The sequence below is a fragment of the Somniosus microcephalus genome, chromosome 10 (genome assembly GCF_052327205.1).
Source record: "Somniosus microcephalus isolate GS21.2 chromosome 10, FLI_Smic_1.0, whole genome shotgun sequence".
In the NCBI taxonomy this organism is placed as follows: domain Eukaryota; kingdom Metazoa; phylum Chordata; class Chondrichthyes; order Squaliformes; family Somniosidae; genus Somniosus; species Somniosus microcephalus.
In genome coordinates, this window is record NC_140996.1 from 177631351 (window position 1) to 177654679 (window position 23329).

General features: G+C 44.9%; 1 protein-coding gene across 9 annotated transcripts in view; it reads right to left on the reverse strand.

Annotated features, from left to right (window-relative positions):
• Positions 1 to 23329, reverse strand: part of atp8a2 (ATPase phospholipid transporting 8A2) — a 696532-nt gene that overhangs the window by 256804 nt on the left and 416399 nt on the right. For 8 of the 9 annotated variants that reach the window (XM_085999230.1, XM_085999235.1, XM_085999229.1 and 5 more), the window contains one exon: positions 11243 to 11415. In XM_085999230.1, coding sequence (XP_085855356.1) covers positions 11243 to 11415 — 173 coding nt within the window. Of the gene's footprint in view, positions 1 to 3281; positions 3891 to 11242; positions 11416 to 23329 lie in introns of those variants that run through there. The other variant, XM_085999237.1, reaches the window with a different exon arrangement.

The following is a 23329-nucleotide window of genomic DNA, read 5'->3' on the forward strand; positions in this document are numbered from 1 at the left end:
TTCCATATGTACACCGACGACACCCAGCTCTACCTCACCACCACTTCTCTAAATTGTCAGACTGCTTGTCCGACATCCAGTGCTGGATGAGCAGAAATTTTCTCCAATTAAATATTGGGAAGACCGAAGCTATTGTCTTTGGTCCCCGCCAGAAACTCCGTTCCCTAGCCACCGACTCCATCCCTCTCATCTGTCGGAAGCTGAACCAGACTGTTCGCTACCTTGGTGTCATATTTGACCTTGAAATGAGCTTCCGACCACATATCCGCACCATAACGAAGACCGCCTATTGCCACCTCCGTAACAGCACCCGTCTCCGCCCCTGCCTCAGCACATCAGCTGCTGAAACCCTCGTCCATGCCTTTGTAACCTCTAGACTTGATTATTCCAACACAATCCTGGCTGGCCTCCCACATTCTACCCTATGTAAACTTGTGGTTATCCAAAACTCGGCTGCCCATGTCCTAACTCGCACCAAGTCCCATTCACCCATCACCCCTGTGCTCGCTGGCCTACATTGGCTCCCGGTTAAGCAACGTCTCGATTTTTAAATTATCATCCTGGTTTTCAAATCCCTCCATGGCCTCGGTCCTCCCCATCTCTGTAATCTCCTCCAGCCCCACCCCTCCCAAGATATCTGCGCTTCTCTAATTCTGCCCTCTTGAGCATCTCTGATATTAATCGCTGAACCATTGGTGGCCATGTCTTCAGCTGCCTAGGCCCTAAGCTCTGGAATTCCCTCCCTAAATCTCTCTGCCTCTCTATCCTCCTTTAAGACGCTCCTTAAAACCTACCTGTTTGACCAAGCTTTTGATCATCTGCCCATATTTCTCTATGTGGCTCGGCGCTAAATTTTGTTTTATAACACTACTGTGAAGCGCCTTGGGACGTTTTACTACATTAAAGGCGCTATATAAATACAAGTTATTGTTGGTTATTAAATTTACCAGTTACTATGTTTATCAAATATTTTCATTGATCTGACAGCAAACATTTATGCTGTTTGTTTATTCCATGAACATTTCACATGGTAAATGACATTGCTGCATTACTTTTACAGCAGAATATTCATTACATAGAAATTACAATACGAAACATGTGATTCAGCCTAACCAGTTTGTGTTGGTGTTTATCCTCTTCTTTAGCGATGTTGCCAATAGTCAAATTATGAGCATTATATAGGCCCAGAAATTCGGGTCTCCACGGGTGAGTACGCATGGGGTACTCACCCGTAGGCCCAATGGAAGTGCCGGTTTCCTGCATGCACTGCGCATGTGCAGGAAACCGGCACTTCCGTTCCCCTGAAAGAAGGGGTTCAGAGTTCGAACGCGTGCGCAGGAGAGGCTGCGCGTGCGCATCGAACTTACGTTTTTTTTGCAGGTTTTCCCAGGAGGGTAAGTCTCCAGAAGTTACACATATAAAAAGCAGTTGCAAGGCCTGCTTTTTACAAGGTAAGTGGTGAATTAATTAAAATTAAAACATTTTTTCCACAGGTTTATTATTTTTAAATACTTTAAAGTAAGCCCTGTTAGAAAATAAAATTATTTTTTTCAAAAATTTTAATGATTGTTTAAAATAGTTATTTCATGTAGTTTAGTTTATTTAAAAAATGTGATTAAAAAAAAAATTATTTGAAGATTTAGTGATGTTTTGGGGCTTGTAGTATTTATAAGTTTGACAGCCCTTCCTGTCAAACTTATGAATGAAGCATTCCCTGCTACCACTGGCTCCCCATGGCCCATGTGATCCCAGGGGACGCATCGAACTAACTGCGCCCCTGGGATATGCAAGCACTGCGCGCCGGCAGTTGGAGCAGGCCCAGGATCGGAATCCCACGGGGGCCCACAGCTCAACGGCCGGCGCGCAAGGTAAGTGCAGGTCGGGGGCTTACACCCGTGGGAAGCCCTCGACCCGAATTTGTGGGCCATAGTATTATAATTTAGATGGGGGGTCTGTGATTACTAACCCATTTGAAAAGGGGTCATTCAAACAAAAGAGTTTGAGAACCACTGAGTTTAACTATCAAAGGAGCAGGAAGGTCCTGACAACAATGCCACTTATTGTGTAGTTAACATCTTAACTCTATATTCTTGCACCTTATTGAGTGCATCAGAATTACATTTTTTCTTGTGTTTGCAAAAGACAATCGCGGCACAGTGACCATTTCTGGAAAGGAACTGCACAAACTCAGTTTCTAATATCGGGATCATTAACTTTGTCAGCATCGGAGCAGCTATCATCCATTCACACAGGAAAAAGTACTATGAGGCCACTGCCTTAGCAATCAGGAATTACAACAGGAGTTCAGCAAACAATACCGTAGGCTTTTGGCAGACCTTTTGTTTGTATGTCTGGATAATTTCCAGCAGACCCAAGCTTCCCAGGAAGCTCAATTTGACGCAGCCTCCCTTAGCCACAATGGTGCTGAGATTCAGGGCACTATTTTCTCACCACTGCCACCAATTATATGGCATCAATGGTTACCACAAAGTGAAGAACATTATGTGATTAAGAAGAGACTTCTACCAAACTCTCCTAATATATCGGAATGGAAGGCAGTCTAACTGTAGAGATGTGAACTGCAAGTAATCCTAGGTCCATTTTAGAAATAAAGATGTAGGGCTAGATTTTCATGGAGCCATCAGGCGGGGTTTCAGGCGTGTGGGGGGGGGGGGGGGGAATCTCGAATTTGGGGGTCCCGACACCATCCCGCCCCACGTAAGTTTCAGGAGCGGCGGGTACCTGCCCCGCACTGGGACCTGCCGAAACCAGGCGGGAAGGGATTAGTTCCAATTAACTGCCTGTTAACAGGTAGTTAACAGGCAGTTTTTAGCCTAATCCCTATTTTGAGGGGTTTCGTGTGGGTTTCCCGACGGCTCCAAACCACGCCAGGTTAGGGCAGGCGGGCCGTCGGGTTGAAGGAGTTGGAGGGGTCGCGATGTTGGCGCTCAGGTGAGTGATGGGTGCATGAGTGTAAAGGTAAATGTGTTTGGTGTGTCTAAAGTGTGTAAAGGACTTTTACTTACCTGTACTTACTGACGCGCTATCAACAATACCAAATGTAAGAAGTCACACAACACCAGGTTATAGTCCAACAGCTTTATTTGAAATCACAAGCTGGTGTTGTGTGACTTCTTACATTTGTCCACCCCAGTCCAACTCCGGCATCTCCACACCAACAATACCAAAGACTACGAGATGGACTTAAATGAAGTAGGCTTTTATTGACTAAGAACTAGAGCATGCCTCTGCTAGTGAATCCATCCTAAGAGCTCCCGGGGGAAGGGTGGTGAGTCACCTTTATACCCGGGCTTAGGGGTGGAGCCAGGGGCTGAGACATGCCTGGACTTGTACAGGGTTAACAGTGGTTTACCACACAGGCATGTACAGGTTAACAGTGGTTTACCACATTCACCCCTCATTTAAAAAAGAGTCCGGCGGGGTGAAGTGTTTCAAAAGTTCGTATACGAAAGTCTCTCCGGGGGTCTTGTCTGCCGTAATGATCTTCGTGGTGCCGGTTGCGGCGGTTCTTTGCCCGCGGCCGCTTCTCGCGTGGGACGGAGCACTGGCGTGTCGTCCTCTCGGGGTAGGGATGGCACCGGCATGTCGTCAGTTCGTGGTAGACACCCCGGTGGTGCGTCGTGGGTAGTGGTGGTGGGTGGAGGTAGTGGATGGTGATTCGGGTGGTACCTGAGGGTGCGAGGTCTCGAATTGAGACTGTGTCCTCCCGCCCGTCAGGATACGCCACGTAGGCGTACTGTGGGTTGGTGTGGAGGAGGTGAACCTTTTCGACCAGGGGGTCCGTCTTATGGCTCCTCACATGTTTCCTGAGCAGGACGGGTCCCGGAGACGTCAGCCATGGCGGTAGTGATGTCCCCGAGGTGGATTTCCTGGGGAAGACGAACATCTTCTCGTGAGGGGTGGCGTTTGTGGCAGTACAGAGCAGTGATCGTATGGAGTGGAGCGCATCGGGGAAGACATCTTGCCAGCGGGAGATTGGGAGGCCCTTGGATTTTAGGGCGAGCATGGCGGTCTTCCACACCGTTGCGTTCTCCCTCTCTACCTGTCCGTTACCCCGGGGGTTGTAGCTGGTAGTCCTGCTCGTGGTTATGCCCTTCTCGAGCAGGTACTGGCGCAGCTCGACGCTCCTTAAAATCTGCCTCTTTGACCAAGCTTTTGGTCATCTGCCTGAATATCACCTTATGTGGCTCGGTGTCAAATTTTGTTTGATAATGCTCCTGTGAAGCACCTTGGGACGTTTTACTACGTTAAATGCGCTATATACATACAAGTGGTGGCGGTTGTTGTTGAAAAAGGAAGCACTTTTGTTAAATTATTTTGATTTGGGTTGATGACACTGGGGATGTCGTCCAGATTGGTCCAATCAGAAGAGTAGAACTTTCTCCTCTTAGCAACAAGTGAAGAATATCTCAATACTATGGAATTCAGCAGAAAGGTCATCAATGAAGTAATAAAATGTATTTCACGTGAATAACTGACCAAAAAATGAACTTTCCAATGTTAATTCGATGACTTTTTTTTCTATAGGATATTTTGCTCACTCCCTTTAATAGTAGAAAACCTTGCATAAACGTGTTCATTTAAACTATTAACCATACAGAAAATACTTCTGAAAAGGTTGCCAATGAACTACTATAAAATGCAAACCTTGTTATTACTAAAAGCTGAAATAAAGAGAGAAAATTCTAAAATTGTACAGCAGGTTATTTAGCGTCTGAAAGAGAATGGTCAGTTAATGTTACAGGTGTTATTGGATATATACCTAAAAAGGAAATATTTGCAGGGCTATGAGGAAAAGCAGGGGAGTGGGACTAACTGGATAGCTCTTTCAAAGAGCCGGCACAGGCACGGTGGGCTTAATGGCCTCCTTCTGTGCTGTATGATTCTATGAGTGACTCTTGATCAGAACTTGTTCAGGTTTCTATCCATTTCCTATGTTTATGCTTCAGATTTCCAGCATTTATCCATCCTACTCATTAATATAAGCCACTTCTCACACTTTAAACGGGTTTCGGATGACGTGTAACACATTCTGAACTTCCTCACCACATCAGTTACAATATCACTATGTTAAATCAGAAGTGTGTCTGGTGGTTTAACGCATGGATTTCCCTGGATGCAAACCAAGGACAATTATGAGAATTTGGAAAATGAGAGTATTAAAATATGCAATAATTTCAAATCTGAAGAACTCAGCCAGTAGTTGAAATTCAAATGACTGCATTATGCCAGTGGCAGCAAAACAGCGTGGTTTAAGTTTCACAGCTGGAAGAGCACCATCTGCTGTTCCAAGTAAAACTGGTATTATATATGATTAATACAGTTCTTATATACAGTTCTAAAATTGATGGGATAGATGAGGTCCATGCTACTTGTGTTGTGAATTTAAGACAACTGAGGACAAGATGGAAATTATTTTGCCAATAACAGCATATTGTGAGTGTTTGTACATGGTATGAACAACCCAGACAAGTCTTAGGTCATGAAAGTCTTACATGAGTATAAGTGATTGGAACATTCAATATACTACATGAGCATCATATGGCTGAGATCTGACTTCAGACCACAGAACTATTAAGAGGATATTTTCACATATGTTAAATATGCTTATGTCACTTTTACAGAATCACTGAAGTTCGAGCACCGAAGTAAGCCATTCAACCCAACAAGCTGTGGCCGGTGCAAGCTCTTCAACTGAAGCTATCTACCTTAACTCCACCTCCTTGTCCTTTCCCTGTATCCTATTGTAGTTGATTATCAAATAAATACTTATCTAAATTGCTGTTAAAACAATATTAAAAAATTCTGTGTTAAAAAAATTCTTCCAACTTCCTCCCTTTGTTTTTATATTGATAATCCTCAGTTTATATGCTTCTTCACCAGCCAGTGCAGTCAATCTTTCAAATCATATCTATCCAAGTTAAATGAGAATCGGGGGGAAAACGCTCCACTGGCTGGAGTCATACCTAGCACAAAGGAAGATGGTTAAGGTCAATCATCACAGCCCCAGGACATCACTGCAGGAGTTCCTCAGGGCAGTGTCCTAGGCCCAACCATCTTCAGATGCTTCATCAATGACCTTCCCTCCAACATAAGGTCAGAAATGGGGATGTTCGCTGATGACTGCACAGTGTTCAGTGCCATTCACAACTCCTCAGATAATGAAGCAGCTCATGCCCGCATGCAACAAGGCCTGGACGACATTCAGGCTTGGGCTGCTAAGTGGCAGGTAACATTCGCGCCACAGAAGTGCCAGGCAATGACTGTCTCCAACAAGCGAGAGTCTAACCACCTCCCCTTGACATTCAACATTACCATTGCCAAATCCCCCATCGTCAACTTCTTGGGGGTCACCACTAACCAGGAACTTAACTGGACCAGCCACATAAACACTGTGGCAACAAGAGGTCAGAGGCGAGGTATTCTGCGGCGGTATCTCACCTCCCGACTCCCCAAAGCCTTTCCACCATCTACAAGGCACAAGTAAGGAGTGTGATGGAATACTCTCCACTTGCCTGGATGAGTGCAGCTCCAACAACACCCAAGAAACTTGACATCATCCAGGACAAAGCAACCCACTTAATTGGCACCCCATCCACCACCTTAAACGTTCACTCCCTCCACCACAGGCGTACCGTGGCTGCAGTGTGTACCATCTACAAGATGCACTGCAGCAACTCGCCAAGGCTTCTTCGGCAACACCTCCCAAACCCGCGACCTCTTCCACCTAGAAGGACAAGGGCAGCAAGCGCATGGGAACACCATCACCTCTAAATTCTCCTCCAAGTCATGCACCATCCTAGAAGTATATCACCGATCCTACATCGTCGCTGGGTCAAAATCCTGGAACTCCCTACCTAACAGCAGTGTGGGAGTACCTTCACCACACGGGATGCAGCGGTTCAAGAAGGCTGCTCACCACCTTCTTCTCAAGGGCAATTAGGGATGGGCAATAAATGTTGGCCTTGCCAGCGATGTCCACATCCCATAAAAACGAATTAAAACATTTTTTTTTGGCTACATTCCCTTTGCTGCCATGTGCCTCAATTTATGCAATAGTATCCCCTTATCTAAACACTCAGATTTCTTCAAAAATGTAATTAAATTACTGAAGCATGACCAGCTTTTTACAAATCTATGCTGACCATTCATGATTATTCAATGCCTCTGCAAGTGTTCATTTTACCAATTTCATCTCATATTACTTTAACCGTAGAATAACGCCTTTTGACTAAGTCTAAATCAACGGCCACAGTTTTTTCCTATCGATGCGGCTTGGGGGCGGGACAGCTGCCTTCCAGGTTCCAGTCCCGCCCCCAACGACAGCAGAGACACAGACCTGATTTTGCATCAATTGGCCTTGTTAAGCCTGCCTTGCAGGCTTGCCGACCAATTAAGAGGAAGCCGGTGTCAGATGACATCGGTTGATGACACGTCATCTGTCGGTTTTCTTAAAGGGACCACACACAATTTTTTTTGACAGCTGATTTTTCCGTGTTTGACAGCATTGAGGTGCTGCAAACACTGACAATCACTGTACAAAGGTGAGCCCTTGCACCCAAACTCTCCAGTGGCTCCCTCCTTAGGCTAGAACAGATGGCAGCTGCAGGTGAGGTTACAGAAGCGATCGGTCACTGGTGAGAGAGGTTCTCCCAATGAGGTGGAACTACACACAATCCAAAACTTGTCACCTACAGAAAAGTGTAAATGCATTAAAAATGATTTTCCCAACATTTTTTTACCTCTGAAACTCACCATTGGACCCTTCACACCACTTCTGCAGCTGTCATCAATGCAGAGACATTACAGTAGACCCACAGGACGCCACACTTACCTGGCGTGGTGTCCAGATGTCGGGAAGCCCACAGTAGACCTGTCAAAATTGCAAAAAGCCTCTTAACTGCCTGTTAACAAACTGTTAACAAGCAGTTAAGTGCCTATAATCCTCTTCCCGCCACTAGGTGTCGGGTCCATGCGCAAATCGGGGACCCGACACCTGGGAAGATTGATTGGTGGCGGGTTGACAGCAGGTTTCTGACCTGGTCAATCTTTGCGATTTTGCCGGATGTCCCGCCTCCAAGCCCACCCCGAGTGCCGGCAAAATTCCGGCCCAAGCATTTTAAAAGAAAATACATAAATGTGGACTCACTGATGGCCCATTGGATACATGTACTAGTTTGTGATGTGCTGATTTATACAAATCAAGATCGTTTGAAGCTGAATCCTTGGTCTCCTTAGAGCAGAGAAGGTTGAGAGGAGATTTGATAGAGGTGTTCAAAATCATGAGGGGTCTAGGCAGAGTAGATAGAGAGAAACTGTTCCCATTGGTGGAAGAGTCGAGAACCAGAGGACACAGATTTAAGGTGCTTGGCAAAAGAACCAAAAGTGACATGAGGAAAAACTTTTTTACGCAGTGAGTGGTTAGGATCTGGAATGCACTGCCTGAAAGAATGGTGGGGGCAGATTCAATTGTGGCTTTCAAAAGGAAATTGGATAAGTACCTGGAGGAAAAAAAATTGCAGGGCTACAGAGAAAGGGCGGGGGAGTGGGACTAGCTGGATTGCTCTTGCAGAGAGCCGGCACGGGCAAGACAGGCCGAATGGCCGCCTTCTGGGCTGTAACCATTCTATAATTCTATAATTTAGGTGAAAGCATTAAGAACAATCACTTACATGAGGCACTGGAGGGCTATTAAGGTTGTTGCCTTCAAGTGAAATGAAGGAAAATTGGGGGGAAAATAAACGTTATTTGTCTGGAACTTGTGGTAGAGATAAAATATTCCAAGAATAGGTATATAAAGTCCTTAGCATTGTCAACATCAACTTCCCTTGAAAAAATCTACTCCCAAGTCCAACTCCTTCACTCTTTCCATCAACCCTCCCCATCTCCAGCCTTCTCTTTCTCTCTAAATTCCTGGGAGCTTGCCATTGCCTTGCAATTGTACTCTGAGCTCTTCCACCAGCTTCTGTTTGAAACACCACAATCAGGCTTATGTCTTCACCCACAGCCCCGAGACCTTGCTGGTTAGTCACATATTACATTGTGTGGCTGTGACAGTGGCTCATTGTCCCTCTCATCTCTTGCAACCACTACATCCTCCTCAAATGTTTCTCTCTCACAGTCATTTGTGCAACTGAGATTTCTTTCAAAAAATAACATTTTGGGATACAGTTTATGAGTAATTTAAGACATGATGTGGCAAGTGTAGCATGCTTGGGTGGAACAGGTGACTTTGGACCTATGGTTCCCAAATCTCACCAGCACTGTGGTTTTCTTCATGTCATTTTTGGGTTTGTTGTAGACTAATTGATAGAGATTGATTGCAATGATTAGTCAACAACTCCTTACAATTGTATCAAGCGACTACCAGGATGGTAGAAGGCGAACTAGATGGAACTTGGTCTTTTTTCGTCTAGCAATTCCTATGTCGCTCCTCTGTGGCACTGTTCACTCATGCTTCACAAGGTAATTACAGATGAAGGAGACCATTCAGCCCATCTTAATTCATTCAACCAGAGACATCTACCCACGTAAGGAGCGGTAAAATAATACAAGCTGCTGCTTTCATGAGGAAGACTTTCATTAGTCATTTGTGATTTTTCACTCATCAATTATGCAGTCTTCTTCACTTTTGAGATAAGTGTGGCGTTCCAAATACCCACTGACTATCCACAATATCTTGTCACCAGTATCAAATATAATCTTCAGGGAATGTGGAAGTACCAGCGAAGCCCCCAGTATAAATTAAAGAAAACAATTCCAACTAATGAGCTTTACCTCTGCTCCAATAACCTCAGAAAAATAGGTTAATTACATAGACTTGTCACTATAGGCATGGTCAAGTACAAAGTGGAGCTTCATCATCCTGCTTTAAAAGCTAATCAACAACACATATTTATACCCAAGAATGCTCAGTCTGACCAACAAAAAATGACAAAGCACAACTAGTATATACTCACCCGTCACAGCAATGTCTCTTTTAACACAATAACTAGAGCAGATAATACTTAGTCAAATATTTCCAACAGCAGCTGATAATGTTCCCATTGTCTGATGGGATCAGCTTGACCGTGTCTACGTGTCCACGTTAGAGTAATTAAAAAGTTCACATATGGTTTGTTTAAAACTATATGAGCACATTTGGATCTTTATCACTTGTTAGTGAAAGGAAGCATATCGAATTCTCTACTATTGTGTGCGTAGAACTTCAGCTTGTATGCACAGAAGAAGCCCAGTTAATCCCACCTATTTAAAGAAATGTAATGAATTCCCCAGTTGAGAATACCTGGAATTAATAGGACAACATTTTAATGTCAAGGTATTAAGTACAGCACTAAAAGCAATTTTGGTGCCTCATATGATTTAAACTCTTATTCATCCATGTCCACCTATTTTTGCTGACATGTCAAGAAGAATGACTGCACTGGGAAGTAAAGTTGGCATTCCTCTTGACAGGGACCTGCCCTGCAAACGAACATTAAAACAACACAAAGGTCAATCTAATCTCTCCATTCAGAGACCAGGTCCTTTCCATATAACAAATAAGGCATCCTAGATATATATTGCCAGAGCTGTGTCACCCCCACCCTCCCAAAGTGGGAATATTGGCACACTTGGACAAGGCCCATTCAGTATCAATGTTCCTTCACAATACTGTTGGCACTGTTTGGTGCACTGTATTAAAGATATCTGGCTAACCCAACCCCTCCACAGCACATGACTGTGGAAATTCTGTGTTGCTACTAATAATGGAACAAAAATAAGATCACTTTACACACAAAGTATTTACTAATCTTTCATTAATAATAGAGGACATCGTGACACTAAAGAGCAATTCATCATTTCCTCAAAAGGGACTGTGTACATAAAAAAAGCATTTGACAATTTTTGGAGGGACGGGACGAAGGACATGTTCATCATTCTCATCACAATATAATGTCATGCATGTAACATATTTTATAATGATTTAGTATGATTTATATTATGTCACATGTGTGTGAAAGCTGGTAGATTGTCATAAAAAGCCACTAATGTAATTTAAGAAAAGGAGCTGGACTGGCCTAGGATCTTGTCACATACGGTGTTGATTGACTCTTAATGCTCTCATGGCAACTAGGAATGGGCAATAAATACTGCCTTGCCAATGTCATCCAAAGCCCAAGGACAAATTAAAAAAACATATATCCAGGAGACATCTGGTCAATGCAATCGGTGTTCTTACCTGCAGCAGATGACAGCTTTACAAGACAAAGCCAGATCTAAAAACGAGCGACGGACTTCAAAGGACAGTGCGTACTTCAATGTGTGCCCATCTATGATTAGGGCAAGTTCGTTCTCTTTGTTCAAGGACTCACCCAGGTCTTCACAGTGGTGAGTAAGTGTTTCCCTGGTTGCCTAAAAATTAAAAAAAATATAAAAATATTACAGCGCTGTCTCCAGGTGTGTACGCTCCCGCGTTTATATTACAGCGCTGTCTCTGGGTGTGTACGCTCCCTCGTTTATATTACAGCGCTGTCTCCGGGTGTGTACGCTCCCTCGTTTATATTACAGCGCTGTCTCCGGGTGTGTACGCTCCCTCGTTTATATTACAGCGCTGTCTCCGGGTGTGTACGCTCCCTCGTTTATATTACAGCGCTGTCTCCGGGTGTGTACGCTCCCTCGTTTATATTACACGCTGTCTCCGGGAGTGTACGCTCCCTCGCTTATATTACACGCTGTCTCCGGGTGTGTACGCTCCCTCGTTTATATTACACGCCGTCTCCGGGTGTGTACGCTCCCTCGTTTATATTACACGCTGTCTCCGGGTGTGTACGCTCCCTCGTTTATATTACACGCTGTCTCCGGGTGTGTACGCTCCCTCGTTTATTTTACACGCTGTCTCCGGGTGTGTGCGCTCCCTCGCTTATATTACACACCGTCTCCGGGTGTGTACGCTCCCTCGTTTATATTACACGCTGTCTCCGGGTGTGTACGCTCCCTCGTTTATATTACACACCGTCTCCGGGTGTGTACGCTCCCTCGTTTATATTACACGCTCCCTCGTTTATATTACAGTGCTGTCTCCGGGTGTGTACGCTCCCTCGCTTATATTACACGCCGTCTCCGGGTGTGTACGCTCCCTTGTTTATATTACACGCCGTCTCCGGGTGTGTACGCTCCCTCGTTTATATTACACGCCGTCTCCGGGTGTGTACGCTCCCTCGTTTATATTACACGCCGTCTCCGGGTGTGTACGCTCCCTCGTTTATATTACACGCTCCCTCGTTTATATTACAGTGCTGTCTCCGGGTGTGTACGCTCCCTCGCTTATATTACACACCGTCTCCGGGTGTGTACGCTCCCTCGTTTATATTACACGCCGTCTCCGGGTGTGTACGCTCCCTCGTTTATATTACACGCCGTCTCCGGGTGTGTACGCTCCCTCGCTTATATTACACGCCGTCTCCGGGTGTGTACGCTCCCTCGTTTATATTACACGCCGTCTCCGGGTGTGTACGCTCCCTCGCTTATATTACACGCCGTCTCCGGGTGTGTACGCTCCCTCGCTTATATTACACGCCGTCTCCGGGTGTGTACGCTCCCTCGTTTATATTACACGCCGTCTCCGGGAGTGTACGCTCCCTCGTTTATATTACAGCGGTGTCTCCGGGTGTGTACGCTCCCTCGCTTATATTACACGCCGTCTCCGGGTGTGTACGCTCCCTCGCTTATATTACACGCTGTCTCCGGGTGTGTACGCTCCCTCGTTTATATTACACGCCGTCTCCGGGAGTGTACGCTCCCTCGTTTATATTACACACCGTCTCCGGGTGTGTACGCTCCCTCGTTTATATTACACGTTGTCTCCGGGTGTGTACGCTCCCTCGTTTATATTACACGCCGTCTCCGGGTGTGTACGCTCCCTCGTTTATATTACACGCTGTCTCCGGGAGTGTACGCTCCCTCGCTTATATTACACGCTGTCTCCGGGTGTGTACGCTCCCTCGTTTATATTACACGCCGTCTCCGGGTGTGTACGCTCCCTCGTTTATATTACACGCTGTCTCCGGGTGTGTACGCTCCCTCGTTTATATAACACGCCGTCTCCGGGTGTGTACGCTCCCTCGTTTATATTACACGCCGTCTCCGGGTGTGTACGCTCCCTCGCTTATATTACACGCCGTCTCCGGGTGTGTACTCTCCCTCGTTTATATTACAGCGCTGTCTCCGGGTGTGTACGCTCCCTCGCTTATATTACAGCGCTGTCTCCGGGTGTGTACGCTCCCTCGTTTATATTACACGCCGTCTCGGGGTGTGTACGCTCCCTCGTTTATATTACACGCCGTCTCCGGGTGTGTACGCTCCCTCGTTCATATAACACGCCGTCTCCGGGTGTGTACACTCCCTCGTTTATATTACACGCCATCTCCGGGTGTGTACGCTCCCTCGTTTATTTTACACGCTGTCTCCGGGTGTGTACGCTCCCTCGTTTATATTACACGCCGTCTCCGGGTGTGTACGCTCCCTCGTTTATATTACACGCCGTCTCCGGGTGTGTACACTCCCTCGTTTATATTACACGCCATCTCCGGGTGTGTACGCTCCCTCGTTTATATTACAGCGGTGTCTCCGGGTGTGTACGCTCCCTCGCTTATATTACACGCTGTCTCCGGGTGTGTACGCTCCCTCGTTTATATTACACGCCGTCTCCGGGTGTGTACGCTCCCTCGTTTATATTACACGCCATCTCCGGGTGTGTACGCTCCCTCGTTTATATTACACGCCATCTCCGGGTGTGTACACTCCCTCGTTTATATTACAGCGGTGTCTCCGGGTGTGTACACTCCCTCGTTTATATTACAGCGGTGTCTCCGGGTGTGTACACTCCCTCGTTTATATTACAGCGGTGTCTCCGGGTGTGTACACTCCCTCGTTTATATTACACGCGGTCTCCGGGTGTGTACACTCCCTTGTTTATATTATCTTGAATAATCTTGACCAGCATCATATTTCCTGGGCCCATGGTCATCAAATCTACTGTCATTCCAGCTGCTATTCTCCTAATTGAAAGGCAAACATTCAACAGCCTGACCTCCCCAAAATAGAACAAAAGTTGATTAGCCACAACTTGGAGATTTACTTTGCATTTGACAATAAAAAAGAATATGTAATGAAATGCTTATCCTTGAACTGTGCTTGTGCCCTGAAGGGGTTAATTCAGAAGTTCTCCAATCTAAATGTTTAACATTTATACAGGTCTGAATCCTCCCTCCTCTGAATCCCATTCAATTTGAAATCAAAAGTTGCTTGCACGCTGTCTTGGAGCACAAATTGTAAAACTGTAGTGGGTAACTCTTGTTTTTCTCAGTTTTCTTGCCTTGTCGCTCTCTCTCTCTCCAATCTCTCTCCCTGAAATTTATCTTCTCATTCTCTATTCTGGTTTTTGATAACCTTATCAATTGTCACATGCTCCCAATGGGAGACAGGGCTTATCAATGCTCCCTAGGACTTCCAGAACTGCTCTGTATGGTTATAGCGTCATTTCATCAATAATATAAATCATCAAAATCCCACAGGTAGTCGTGACAGGCAGGAAAGGGCAATAGACAGAAGAAGAAAGAACGAACATGCTGGGTCAGACCATTCTGTTTGTATAGATGTTTTCCTCCTATTTGTGTTCATAAAAGTAGGTTTTATTGAATCAGATTAGTGTTAGTGTGGACTTAGCAATTTTTCAGGGATGGGAGAAGATTTAAGTACCTTGGGAAAAGAGTCACATTTTCACATAAAAACCTGAACAAAAGGAGATGGTCACCACCAAAATGAAAAGCTACAGCCCTGGAATTAGGATTTCCGATCTCATCTAACAACTTGGCTCAGTTGGTTATACACACGGCAGAATATTGTGGACCCCAGATTACATGAGACGAGTCTGACACTCCAATGAAGTATTCAGCAAGCATTGCATCGACAGAAGGGCCGACTTTCACGGGAGACATTAAACTTATTCCTGCAATTCAGGTGAATGTTAAAGATCCCATAGCACCATTTGAAGACGAGCAGGGAGTTCTGCCGGTGTCCACAACATCATTCCTCCCTCAACCAACCCCACCAAAAATAGATTAACTGGTCACTCATTGCAATGCTGTTTGTGGGATATTGCTGTCCACATAATGATTGCTGCGTCTGCCGACACACCAACAGTAACTGCACATCAAAGTGATTCATTGCATGTGAAAAACATTGGGATACCCCAAGACACAAAATGAAGTCCTATATAAATACAAGCTCTTCTTTTATAACTATCAGAAAATGTCTCTATTGAGGAAACTAAATACAGAAGTAAACCTCAGCTGTACTTCCCACAACTACTATGTAACAAAAATATGAGCTATGAGACTTCAAAGACACACCCGTAGGAGCATCGGAAATGCCGGTTTTAGGCATGCACAGCACATGCGCTGAAAACCAGCATTTCCGATCTGTCAAAAATGCACTTGACCAGCATAAGATTTGAAAAAAATGTTTTTAAAGTTTTTGCACTCATTTATCATTTAAAAATACTTTGAAAAAAGTTTTTTAAACTTTACTTTTTTCAAAAAATTAATTTTTTAAAAAATATTAAATATACAGGTAGACTATCCTTTATCCGAAAACCTCGGGACCAGCCGAGTTTCGGATAAAGGAGAATTTCGGATTTCGGAAGGTGGGTCGGCGGGGGGGTCGTGCGCACGACTTACGCTGACGCTCAGCGTAAGTCAGTCGGGGCCGGCGGGATACGCAGGGGGGGTGGGGGGGTCCGCGGAGGGGTCGGCGGTTGTCGGGGCTGGCGGGGTCGGCGGTTGTCGGGGCTGGCGGGGTCCGCGGGGGGGTCGGCGGTTGTCGGGGCCCGCGGGGGGGTCGGCGGCTGGTGGGGTCGGCGGTTGTTGGGGCTGGTGGGGTCCGCGGGGGGGGTCGGCGGTTGTCGGGGCCGGCGGGGTCCGCGGTTGTCGGGGCTGGCGGGGTCCGCGGGGGGGTCGGCGGTTGTCGGGGCCGGCGGTTGTCGGGGCCGGCGGTTGTCGGGGCTGGCGGGGGGGTCGTGTGCACGACTTACCCTTTATCCGAACTTCCGGAACCCTCTAAAAACCGAAGGTTTTTTCGTTCAGCGTAAGTCGTACGTACGACTTACGCTGAATGAAAAAACCTTCGGTTTTTAGAGGGTTTCGGTTTTCGGAAGTCCGGATAAAGGGTAGTCTACCTGTACTGTAATTTCAACTAATTTTAAAAATGTGATTTTTTTTTAGAATTTGTTTCATGTTTTACAGTGTTTTTGGGGTGATCTCCATTCATATATTTGACAGGTCTATCTGTCAAGTGTATGAAGGGAGATTCCCTTCTTTGATTGGCTCCCCATGGTCCACGTGATCCCAGGGACGCTTGCGAACCGCATGTGCCTCTGGGATACGTGGCCCTGTGCACTTGGAGTTGGAGAGGCCCAGGAGCGGAACTATATGCACCTCAGGAAAGTCCGTAGATTTTTTCCAGATCGGAGGCCTCCGCAGGCAGGAAGGCTCCGATTGGAAAATACGGCCCTTAGTTCCCCCATCTGATAACTGACGATCAACAGATTAATCAGCAATAGCTCCATTTCCTGTACACTGGACAGACTCATTAGTGGCATTCTGGAGGAACAGGGAAAGAAATGTTTACGAACCCTTAAGGCTTTTACATAAAAGTAATAAAAACAAAACCTACACAAAAAGTTGCAAGAATTTTGATTTACCAAAAGATACATTTCAACAACAAGAACCTTTTGCCTAAACATCAACAGAAACAAACTGGACAGAGCTGCCCATTTTCTGTATGGGCTCCCTCTGCAGGTCTCAGAACTCACTGCACAACAGCACACTTGAGTCCAAGGGCTGAATTTCCTTTCTTTGGTGTGATGATGTCATATTTGTGGAGGGCGGTGGTGGGAAACTGGATGGAGTCCTCATTATACTGAATTTCTGGACCTTCTCCACCCACAAAATTTTTGGTCTATTTAGGGGCAGGTGCAAGGCAAGTCCTCCCCCAAAATGGGCAGGTGAATAAAAATTTGGGAATAATGTTGCATTGTTGGGCACAAGGGACACATGCGCATCCGTGATATCCTGTGTTGCTAATAGCATCAGAGTCTTTTAACTGCAAAAGGCTAGAGCTTCCTCACTGCATTTGATCACAGCATGATCAAATGCAGTACAGAAACTGGCATACTAAATAAGCCAAAAGTATTTCTCTTCAAGTCCTACTGGTCGGCCCACTAGTTTTTTCAGGCAGGCACCCCAGTTGCACCATTAATGGTGTGTATGCCTGCCCAATTCATTCCAGTGATGGTGACCACAGGTTTCCCAAACGGGTCAGGGTTCATCCATTAAGTGAAAATTGCACCCTGCCCTAGGTCCAACCCAAAAAGGCCTCCCATGGTAATTCAGTCACAGACATGTAGACCCAGGCAAAATCGGATCTACCAATCATAAGAACATAAGAATTAGGAGCAGGAATAGGCCATACAGCCCCTCGAGCCTGCTCCGCCATTCAATAAGATTATGGCTGACCTGCAACCTCAACTCCACGTTCCTGCCCGATCTCCATATCCCTTAATTCCCTACGAGTCCAAAGATCTATCTACCTCAGCCTTGAATATACTCAATGTTTCAGCAACCATAGCCCTTTGGGGTAGAGAATTCCAAAGATTCACAACCCTCTGAGCGAAGAAATTCCATCTCATCTCAGTCTTAATGGCCGACCCCAGATCCTGAAACTATGCCCCCTAGGTTCTAGACTCTCCAGCCAGGGGAAACAACCTCTCAGCATCTACCCTGTCAACCCCCTTAGAATCTTATATGTTTCAATGAGATCACCACTCATTCTTCTAAACTCCAGAGAATATCGGTCCAATCTACTCAGTCTCTCCTCATAGGACAACCCTCTCATCCCAGGAATCAATCTACTGAACCTTTGTTACACCGCCCCAAAGGCAAGTATATCCTTCCTTAGATAAGGAGACCAAAACTGTGCACAGTATTCCAGGTGTGGTCTTACCAAAGCCCTGTACAATTGTAGGAAGACTTCCTTACTCTTATAGTCCAACCTCCTTGCAATAAAGGTCAACATGCCATTTGCCTTCCTAATTGTTGTACCTGTATGAGGACACCTAAATCTCTCTGAACACTAACATTTAATAGTTTCTCACCATTTAAAAAATATTCTGTTTTTCTATTCTTCCTACCAAAGTGAATAACCTCACATTTTCCCAGATTATACTCCATCTGCCACCTTATTGCCCACTCACTTAACCTGTCTATACCCTTCGCAGACATTTTGGATCCTCCTCACATCTTATCCCCTGTCCCTTCATCTAAGTCATGAGCATAAATTGTAAATAACTGAGGCCCAAGCACTGATCCTTGCGGCACCCCAGTAGTTACATCCTGCCAATCTGAAAATAACCCGTTTATTCCTACTCTCTGTTTTGTGGCCATGAACCAATCCTCTATCCATGCTAATATATTACCCCCAACCCCATGAGCCATTATCTTGAATAACAACCTTTATGTGGCACCTTATCAAATGCCTTTTGGAAAGCCAAATATACTACATCCACTGGTTCCCCTTTATCTTCCCGGTCTGTTACATCCTCAAAATACTCTTAATAAATTTGTTAAACACGATTTCCCTTTCAAAAAACCATGTTGACTCTGCTTAGTCACATTATGATTTTCTAAGTGCCCTATTACCACTTCCTTAATAATGGATTCCAGCATTTTCCTGACATAGAAACATAGAAGATAGGCGCAGGAGTAGGCCATTCGGCCCCTCGAGCCTGCTCCGCCATTCAATGAGATCATGGCTGATCATCCAAATTCAGTACCCTGTCCCTGCCTTCTCCCCATATCCCTTGATCCCTTTAGCCTTAAGAAATATATCCAACTTCTTCTTGAATATATTTAATGAATTGGCCTCTACTGCCTTCTGTGGTAGAGAATTCCACAGGTTCACCACTCTCTGGGTGAAGAAATTCCTCCTCATCTCTGTCCTAAATGGTTTACCCCTTATCCTTAGACTGTGACCCCTGATTCTGGACTCCCCTGCCATCGGGAACACCCTTCCTGCATCTGGTCTGTTTAGTCCTGTTAGAATTTTATAAGTTTCAATGAGATCCCCTCTCATTCTTCTAAACTCCAGCGAGTATAAGCCAATTAGACTCAATCTCTCCTCATATGTCATTCCTGCCATCCCAGGTATCAGTCTGGTGAATCTTTGCTGCACTCCCTCCATGGCAAGAACATCCTTCCTCAGATAAGGCGACCAAAACTGCACACAATACTCAAGGTGTGCTCTCACCAAGGCCCTGTACAACTGCAGCAAGACATCCTTGTTCCTGTACTCGAACTCTCTCGCTACGAAGGCCAACATACCATTTGCCTTCTTAACCGCCTGCTGCTCCTGCATGCTTATCTTCAGCGACTGGTGCACAAGGACACCCAGGTCTCGTTGCACTTCCCCTTCTCCCAATCTATTGCCGTTCAGATAATAATCTGTCTTCCTGTTTTTGCCACCAAAGTGGATAACCTTGCATTTATCCACATTATACTGCATCTGCCATGCTTCTGCCCAAATCATACTAGAGTTTCTCGGCATCCTCCTCACAGCACACACGCCCACCCAGCTTTGTGTCGTCTGCAAACTTGGAGATATTACATCTAGTTCCCTCATCTAGATCATTTATATATATTGTGAACAGCTGGGGTCCTAAGACCGATCCCTGTGGTACCCCACTAGTCACCGCCTGCCACTTGAAAAAAGAGCCGTTTACCCCAGCTCTCTGTTTTCTATTAGTTAGCCAATTCTCTATCCATGCTAATATATTACCCCCAATTCCGTGAGCTCTTATCTTATGCAATAACCTTTTATGTGGCACCTTATCGAATGCCTTCTGGAAATCCAAATACACCACATCCACTGGTTCACCTTTGTCCACCCTGCTCGTTACCTCCTCAAAGAACTCCAGCAAATTTGTTAAACATGATTTCCCTTTCATAAAACCATGCTGACTCTGCTTGACTGCATTATGATTTTCCAAATGCCCTGCTACTGCTTCCTTAATGATGGACTCCAGCATTTTCCCAACGACAGGTGTTAGGCTAACTGGTCTATAGTTTCCTGCTTTCTGTCTCCCTCCTTTCTTAAATAGGGGTGCTACATTTGCGGCTTTCCAATCCGCTGGGACCTCTCCAGAGTCCAGGGAATTTTGGTATATTGCAACCAATGCATCCCACTATCTCTGCAGCCGCTTCTTTTAAGACCATGGGATGCAGGCCATCTGGTCCAGGGGACTTGTCATCTTTTAGTCCCATTATTTTATCAAGTACTATTTTCTTAGTAACAGTGATTGTCTTTAGTTCTCCCCTCCCTGTGGTCCCTTGATTATCCATTATCGGAATGTTGTTAGTGTCTTCTACCGTGAAGACAGGTACAAAATATTTGATACAATATCAGATACAATTACTTTAAGTTCCTCACTCATTAGCCCCTTGGTTCCCCACTATTTTTGGTATGCTTTTTGTGTCTTCTACTGTGAAGACAGATACAAAATATTTGTTTAAAGTCTCTGCCATTTCCTTATTCCCCATTATAATTTCTCCCGTCTCAGCCTTTAAGGGACCAATGCCTACTTTTGCTACTCTCTTCCTTTTTACGTACTTGTAGAAGCTCTTACAATCTGTTTTTATATTTCTTGCTAGTTTACTCTCATATTCTATTTTCTCCCTTACCATCAATTTTTTGGTCACCCTTTGCCAGTTTCTAAAGCTCTCCCAAACCTCAGGCTTACTGCTACTCTTTGCAACATCATAAGCCTCTTTTAATCTAATACTATCCTTAACTTCTTTAGTTAGCCACGGCTGGATCACTTTTCCCGTGGAGTTTTTATTTCTCAATGGAATGTATATTCTTTAAGAATTATGGAATATTTCTTTAAATATTTGCCACTGCTTATCTACTGTCATACCTTTTAATCTAATTTCCCAATCTACCTTAGTCAACTTGCCCCTTATACCTATGTAATTGGCTTTATTTAAGTTAAAGACTCGTTTCAGGTTTAACTATTTCACTCTTAAACCCAAAGTGAAATTCTATCGTATCTTCATCACTCTTCCCTAGAAGATGCTTTACTATGAGATTACTAATTAACCCTGTCTCATTACACAATACAAGATCTAAAAGAGACTGTTCTCTGGTTCATTCCACAACGTATTAAGAACATAAGAAGTAGGAGCAGGAGTAGGCCATACGGCCCCTCGGGCCTGCTCCGCCATTCAATAGGATCATGGCTGATCTGAACCTAGACTCACGTCTGTTATGTTCATAAATAAATAGACGTTTTCATTATGAACAGCTAGCTTGAGCTAGTCATTTATTCAGCCATGTGGACCAGTGTACAGGCATCCATCTTGACTACTGCCTTGTGGGTAGCCCACTACTAAACATACAGCTCCACCTAGTGCACCATTCTAGAATGACAAGTTACTGATCATTACATCCCCCTTCCTTTGAGGTTAAACAAAATCAATATCAATCAATCATAACGACATAAACATCTTCACAACAGTCAACACATTTTCAAAGCTTTGCTTTATGAACTCTAAACTTTTCATTCTTTTATTATAGTTTTCTTGGTACTCAAAGATTAAGTCTATCAGGCTTTTTTACTTCACGTGTGGATCTTCTCAGCACAGGTAAGTCTGATGTGTTTTCATGAGAGCCTGTATGTGTGTTTGTGTTAGATTGTTCTGGTGGTGAGTGACAAGATTCAGTTGCGGCATTGTCATCGATTTGCTCTTGGATAGTTTCTTGTGTTTTCAGGAGGGAAAAACAGTTCCTCCTGAGAATTTGTCCTTCCTCAGTTCTAACAGTGTATGACCTTGGTCCTACTTCCTCAAGAACTGTAGCTTTCCTGTTCCATGCATCTGGATCCTCAATCCTGACAACATCATCCCTTGTCAATGGTTTCAGAGTTTTGGATGACTTGTCATAGTATGATTTCTGTTTCAGCTTTAACAGTTGAAGTCTCTGTCTCAGTTCCTTACTCTGCTTTTCTTTTGCACAGCAGGGTAGCGTGGTGCGCAACTTGCAACCTATTAGGAGTTCAGCAGGTGAAGAACCACAGTCTAAAGGGGAGGCTCGGTAGCTCAGCAGGGCGAGATAAGGATCAGGCTTGCTTTCTGTTGCTTTCTTCAGTAGCTGTTTGAGAACTTGAACACCATTCTCTGCCTTACCATTCGACTGAGCATACAGAGGACTGGATGTGATGTGTTGAAAGTCATAATGTGCTGCAAACTGTTGCCGCTCCTTACAGTTGAAGCACGGACCATTGTCGCTAACGGCAATCCTGGGAATTCCATGTCTGGCGAAGATGGATTTAACATGCATTATGACACTGCTTGCTGATGTGCTTGAGAGCAGCGCCATCTCAGGATAGTTAGAATAGTAGTCAATCACTAATAGATAGTCTTTACCATTCAAATGAAAAAGGTCCATACCAACCTTTTGCCATGGTGCTGTTGGTAAGTCAGCTACTATCATTGGTTCCTTTGCTTGTTTGTTTTGGTGTTTCTGACATGTCTCACATTTGCCTATCATGTTCTCCATGTCCTTACTTATGCCAGGCCAATAAACAGTGTCTCTTGCTCTCCTTCTGCATTTTTCAATTCCGAGGTGTCCCTCATGAATCCTTTTGAGCACGTCTTGACGTAGAGCCTGTGGAATGACTATTCTGTTCTGTTTTAGTAATAGTCCACTTGCGACACTTAACTCTGACCTTTTGTGATAGTACTTTGGACAGGAACCTTTTGGCCAACCATGATGAATGTTCTCTATTACTGTTTGTAACACTGTATCTTTTACTGTTTCTTCTGCTATTTGCTTTGATTTTGTGTCTGACACGGGCAGCGCAGCAGTGACCATACTCACATGAACATCCACGTCTTCCTCAGTAGAGCTCACATGACTCATTGTGGGTGCTCGGGATAGTGCATCTGCTAACACTATGTGTTTGCCTGGTGTGTAGATAAGTTCAAAGTCATATCTTTGCAGCTTCATCATGAGTCGTTGAATCCTTGGAGACATCTCATTCAGATTTTTTTTTATGATGGCAATCAGTGGGCAGTGGTCTGTCTCAACTGTGAAGGGGGGAAGTCCATATATGTAGCCATGGAACTTTTCTAGTCCAACTACCAAGCCTAGGCATTCCTTTTCAATCTGGGCATATCGACACTCAGTATCAGTCATAGACCTGGAGGCATAGGCA